Genomic DNA, 6,016 nt, shown 5'->3' on the forward strand with positions numbered 1-6,016 from the left:
GTTTAAAAAGTTACCTGAATTTCGTTTATTCTGCACCAACAGGTCTTCAAAATTTATCCAAATTTTATTATTTTATCAGGAAAAAAAAAATTGTGTAGATCAAATACGTTAAGACAGACAATAAGTGATGTAAATTGTTGAATAAAGATTTTAAAGTTTGTGGGTGTCAGTGTGACTTTCTTTTGCGCTCTTACAGAGCATCCCTTTGCTCCTGGAGATGCTGCATGACCAGTGACTTCCCTTTCAGTCCCTCAGACCTGCTGGCACTAACCAGAAAGCATACTAGAAATGCTGTGAGCATCCAGTGATGGGCATGGCTCGGCCTCGCAGTGGGAAGGGTGGGTGCGTAGCAAAATGCCCTTTACCCTGAGGGAAGGAAAGGGAGGGCAGGGAGGAAAGGAACTGGTGCAGCTGCAGATCTGCAGCAAATAACCATTTTCAACTCACTGTGGGCTCTGCTGCACTCATGCATGGGAGACAGCTGTGGCTTGAACTTGCCCTGCTGTAAGCTGCTCCACTGGACTTTAGTCCTGCTTAATCTAGGCAAGGAAGAGGGGGACCGGGCCCCTGGTAGTGGCAGGAGGCTTTGTGACTTCCCCTGAGCTCCCTGTGCTCCTCAGTTCCGCAACTGAACAGCAAATGAACACCAAGCTCTGTCATCTTTTTCCTTCAGTCGCATTTATTGGCACTTGTGGCAGTTGGTACCGTTTAGGAGTGTTGTTCCATAAGCAGTTGCAGTACMAGAAAGGGGTTGTTATTTCGGGAGGGGAGTATTAGCACCAAAAGGGAGCTGGTGAGCTTTAGAAACCTTGCAAAGATGTACTCGAAAGTGGGGAGCCAGGCGCTCGGGTAGCTACTGCTGGATGCGCCTGATGGATTGGATCTGGCAGGTTTGGGCGTGTGAACCCCACTCTCTCCAGTGCTTGTAATCTCCTCCGTGGTGGTCGGCCTCCAGGACGTACTGGTAGCCGCGGTACCCAGGATACTGGTAGCAAACCCAGCTGGAAGAGACAGAGTTGTCAGGTGGCTGTAGTGGGAGCAAGGGGCGAGCAAGAGGGTTGTGTGATGTTCCCTGCTCCAGCAGCAGCACTTTGTGCCAGGTTTTTCCCACGTGCCCTTTTCCAAACCAGTGCCTGTTGCTAAGCCCAGGTGCATTTACACTTGTGGCCTTTTGCCTGTCACTTACGCGCCACACTGGATCTTCATGGAGCCCACTTCGTTGTTGGCCCAGCCCATGGCCTGCAGCGAGGGGTAGTCGTCGCTTAGCTCCCACTGGCGGCCGATGAAGTTGTCTTTCTCAAAGATGGTGATCTTGGATTCCTTGTGATTCTGGGGCAGAAGAGTGGAGTGTGAGAGCGAGGCAGTACTCCATCCCCAGGCATGGAGGGGGGCAGGAAGGTGGAAAGCTTTTCTTCCTTACAACATTTTTGGGGGGGGGGGTTCTGGGGGTTTCCCACAGCTGTGAGGAAGGGAGGCATTTGGGCCCTTATGGCTGGTTTTGCCAAATTGCAGATGTTGCGCGGAGGTGCTCAGCAGGGTGATGCTGGGCCAGGGCTCTGCATCTCTCAGTGTGGAGTGGTACTAGTGTGTGCATCCAGGCTGGGAGGCTGGGCCAGACAGGGAGGGGGTTGTCCTGGGATGTCTATGCGACAGCTATGCTCTAGTTCCATTTTGGGATTGCTGTCCCTGGGCTCTGAGCTCCAGTCATGTATAACTGGCCCAGAAGTGCCTTTAAAAGTCTCAGAAAAAGGTAAAGCTGCAGCAAATCCTGCAGAGCACAAGGGGAAGAARTGAGCCCACCCCAAGCAGCCTGTGCCACCAGGAAAGCATCTGGGATAGCTGCATGTTTGCCCTTCCTGATCACACTCCCTTAGCCTGATGGTGTCGCCTGGGATGCTTTGCTCTCCTCCTGGTGTCAGAGATGCGAGAGCACAACCTGCCCTGCAGCCAGACGCCTCCTCCAGCCCCCTGCCTGGGTCTGCGCTGGGGCAACAGAGGCTGCTGCAGCACAGAAACCTGGGGACAATTCCTGACCTGCCTGTGCCCAGGGCGCTGCGTGGGCTGGGGAAGGCGCTGCAGCAAGCCCAGGAGCAAGGCTCCCCCTCGGAGCCGGGGCACTCACAGCGGAGCAGATGGGGCGGAAGGACATCAGGCGCTCAATGTGGTAGGCGTTGCTGCCGCTCCAGGCGTCCCAGCGGGGGTACTCGCCCCTCTCCAGGGTGAACTGCTGCCCGCAGAAGCCGGTGTGCTCGTAACCAACCCAGCTGCAAAAACAGAGCAAGGGGTGCCAGGGCTTCCTGCACCTCCTGCTCCGGGCTGGCACCGAGGCACGGATGTAGGTGCAAGGAGGAGGTCAGGATCCAGCCTCTGCCTGCAGGCCCTGGTGCCCAGGGAGGAAAGGAAGCRGTGCTGGATGTGGGCACAGCATCCGGGGAGTGTGTAATAGCCCATGTGCTATGTGGGAGGCCCCTGGCATGGCAAAGCCAGCATCCCCCAGCTGCAGTGGGCAGCCCGGGCCCCCCTCGAAGGGCCCAAGCTGCAAACCTTGACTGTTCACTTTCTCCCAATGGAGCTCCGTGGTTATCTACACAGATCCACGTCATGTCAGGATCCCTGGCTGCTCACCTTTCCTTCTCTCYTTATTTCTTACTTGTTTCCCATTTGCATCCCAGCACAGCTGGCAAAACCTGAATTCCTAGTGCCCAAACCAGGCAGAACAAATCTGGCCCTGGGCAGGGAAAGGAGCTGTTGCCCTTCACCTTTTGGGTCCCTCTCTGCTGAAAACGGACAAGGAGGARAGGGATTCCTCTGCCCTACAGCACACCACAGCTTGCAAGTTCCGGTGCTCCCAGTGCTGCCCAGGCTGGGCACCCTGCGGGGTGGCAAGTCTCTCCCAGACACGTCCCCTTACACGGCCTGGGCACAGGACAGCTGGTGGCAGCTGGGGCAGGGCACATGCAGCAGAATGGGGCGGGGGAGGCTGAAGGAGGGCGGCAGACATCTGTACGGCCCACAGTCCTCCTGCTTACGGGGTATGCGCAGTGCTGAGGGGCACGGGCTCTCTGGGGAGAGCGGGAGGTTTGGAGGGCCTCTTGGCACTGAACAAAACTCAGCCCCATTCCTGTGTCCTGGCCTGGGCCTCCCACTACGCAAGGTGAACAGCCTGATTAGGAACGTGTCAACTGGAGCAGTGAGCTGATTACGGCGTAAGCACGCATGCTGCTGTAATCCCATTAGCATTACAAATCCTAAATATAGCAGTGCAAATCTATCTTGTCTGCTTCCCCAGTCCCAGCAGGATGCTTGCCGTGGGGACAGCTCCTTACACACAGCGTCTCGGAGCAGCTCAGGAGCTGCTTTGCCTGTTACAGGGAAGATTCCTGCATGCAGGGAGAGCCCCAGCTCTGCTCCATACCCCTAAGTGGCCACGGGGGCCCAGGACTGGGCCTACACACAGGTCACAGCCCCGTGCAGGCTGCAGGAAAGCTCTCATYGTGCCCTGGGGAGTTGCACGGTGCAGCAGGAGCAGCAGGGAGAGCAAGGAGCAAAGCAGGGGTGGGCCCTGGGGCAAAAAAGGCAGTTCTTAGMCATGGTTCTTCTTGGGGTTACACAGGTGGATGGGGAACAGGCTGAGCTGAGTGGCCAAGAGCCACCCTCAGAGCCCTGACCTTCACCGCATGCTCGGGCAGCATCCACACTGGGCACTGGGGAGCTCCAAGCCTGGATGCTCGCAGGCTGCAGGAGGCAGTTTTGGATGATGCCAATGGCAATGCTGCCGTCCTCTGGCCCTGTGTCTTAGTGCCCATGTTCGTGCTGCCCAGGGCTGCCTGCTCTGCCCTCGCAGGGTGGGGTTCACGTGCCTGGCTCCCCGCAGTTGGCTCCAGCTCTGCGGAGTGAGGACAGCCAACCCCTCTCTGTGCTTAGGCACCCCTCACCCCCGCCAGCCCGAGACCTGCCCATCAGCAGCCCGCCTGGGAAAGCATCGCTGCCACCGGCAGCCGGGTACTCACGCGCCACATTCCACCTTCAGGGAGCGGATGTTGTCGAAGTTGCACTCCATGATGTTCGGACAGGCTGAAGTGAACTCCATCCTCTTGCCCTGGAAGTTTTCTTGGTCGTACACAGTGATCTGGAACGGAGAATGAGCTGCCAAGTTGGGAACTGCCCAGCAGCGGCCCCGGGCGATTCGGCGCCTCTTCAAGACGGAGGTTCATGCTCCATCYGGGGAAGAACCAGTGGAGGCTGCACTGGGCACCCGTCTGGGCTGGATCGCAGCCCTGCACGCCTGTGCACTTCCCTGCACTTCTGGGCCGCGGTACCCTGCCTGGGTGTCAAGGAAGCCGCATGCCGGCCCCTGCTCCGCTCTCCTGCTCACCCCTGCGGAGATCAGTTCCCGGGGCAGCGGTGCCATCCGGAGAGAGGAGCGGAGCCGTTCCRGAACGGGCGGGTGGCAGAGCGGTGGCTGGCGGTTCTCCCGGCCTCTGCTCCGAACGCTCTAGGGCAAAGAGGATTAACTGGGGAAGGGGAGAGGGGGAACTCCCCGGGGGCTGCGGCTGCTGCTGTCCTCTCCAGCGACAGCTCCAGGCAGGGATTTGCTCCGCTTGCGCGCAGGCTTCTCTTCTCCTTCTCAGTCCCCTCCGTGAGCTGGCCATGTCCCCAGGGCTGTTGCCAGCCCGGGCTCCGTCAGGGCTGCTCTCCACCATGCCCACCACCCCGTTGGCCGCCCTCATGCCTGGCTGGCCCATGCCCACCCTGCCGTATTCATTCGCTAACCGGGATGGGAAAGAAGAGCGTGTGGCTTTCTGCGGCTGTTGCAACCGCCTGGTGCAGCACGGCCAGTAAGAGCAGGGGCACGGCCGGGCCTGGGTGCTGCAAAGAGGTTTATAAAATACCCTGGGGGGGKTTGAGCAGGCAGGAGGCAGTTCCCACGGGCAGGGGACGGGGGTGACTTGCTGCCTTTGCTCCCGGCCGTGCAGCTTTCCCAGCCTGGGAGGGCTGCCTTTGCCCCTCTCCCTGCCCCGAACCTTCCCCTCCAGCTCACGGAGCGCCGCGGGAGCGGGGGGCAGCGGGGGCCGCGGGGACGTACCTTCCAGGGGCCCGTGGGGACGGGCAGAGGGTTTGTCTGAGCCATCTTTGCTGCTGGAAAGGTGTCTGGAAGAGGAAGGAGAAGCAACAGCTCGTCTCGCRGAGCTGAGCTGGCTCCTTCGCAGGGCGTCTCTGCGCCCCCCGGTCCGCGGGGACGTCTCTGCCCCCGCTGCCCGCAGCGCCCGCTTCGAGGGCAAAGCATGTGAAACAAGGTGAGAAACGAGGCGGGGGGCAGGTGGGCAGGACGGGGTGCTCGGGGGACGCGGGGGGCTGTTTTGGGACACTTTCACACCGGGGACCGGCCGGGTCTGGAGAGCCACGAGAGCCGCCAAGGAGCCCGGCCACGCAGGGGACGGAGCGGCGGGTCCCCGCTGCCGTCCCTGGCTGCGCCTCCCTCCGCAGCACCGCGGCGTCCATCCCGGCAGGTATTTTTCTGCCCGCCGGGCCAGGGCCGAGGGAGCAGGGAGGGACGAAACGGAGGGGAGAAGCGAGAGCTCGTCGCCAGGACTCACCTAGCTCAGGCTGCGCTGCTGCTCGTCCATGTAATGTTTGCCTACTTCAGCGGCTCTGCTTTTATAGCGCCGTGCGGGCCGGGCCCCCGCGCCAGCGTTTGCGGAGCCGTCAGCACAATGCTTTCGCTCGCATTGTTCCCCTGATCCCCAGAGATTTCAGCCGCGCAGCCCCACGGCCCGGGCCACATTCTTGGGGAAAAAAAAAAATTGATAATAAAAATATCTGTGTGGCTGTTTGCACGGATAATCTTGGGTGCGAATGACTCAACAGTTTCACTGCTCTGGCACTTTCCAGGGCGGCGGCATTGCGCTGTCATGGGATGGGTGTGGGGGGCTGGCATGGTGCGGGGCACAGCACCCTCCTCCGTGACTGGCCACCGGGGTGCTGGGGCACCGCCACCATCTGGCTCCTCCACGGG

The 6,016-nt window shown here is 60.0% G+C and overlaps 1 protein-coding gene across 1 annotated transcript; it reads right to left on the reverse strand.

The window, feature by feature from the left end:
• Window positions 1–668: 668 nt before the first annotated feature.
• CRYBA1 (crystallin beta A1) lies at window positions 669–5,626 on the reverse strand. Its single transcript, XM_026055254.1, has 6 exons — window positions 5,598–5,626; window positions 5,087–5,151; window positions 4,011–4,129; window positions 2,123–2,264; window positions 1,187–1,329; window positions 669–1,001 (listed from the first exon to the last, which is right to left on the reverse strand). Exons 2-6 carry the CDS (start codon window positions 5,129–5,131, stop codon window positions 854–856), a joined length of 597 nt encoding a protein of 198 aa, XP_025911039.1. The 5' UTR covers window positions 5,132–5,151; window positions 5,598–5,626; the 3' UTR covers window positions 669–853.
• Window positions 5,627–6,016: the final 390 nt, after the last annotated feature.

This window comes from Apteryx rowi, unplaced genomic scaffold (genome assembly GCF_003343035.1).
Source record: "Apteryx rowi isolate R43461 unplaced genomic scaffold, aptRow1 scaffold_99, whole genome shotgun sequence".
Lineage (NCBI taxonomy): Eukaryota > Metazoa > Chordata > Aves > Apterygiformes > Apterygidae > Apteryx > Apteryx rowi.

Coding starts and splice junctions, on each gene's coding strand:
- CRYBA1 (XM_026055254.1), bottom strand. CDS start 5,131: ATGGCTCAGACAAACCCTCTGCCCGTCCCCACGGGCCCCTGGAAG. Junction 4,130..5,086: donor TCCCCACGGGCCCCTGGAAG/GTACGTCCCCGC, acceptor TCTCCGTTCCAG/ATCACTGTGTACGACCAAGA. Junction 2,265..4,010: donor CTGAAGGTGGAATGTGGCGC/GTGAGTACCCGG, acceptor CTGTTTTTGCAG/CTGGGTTGGTTACGAGCACA.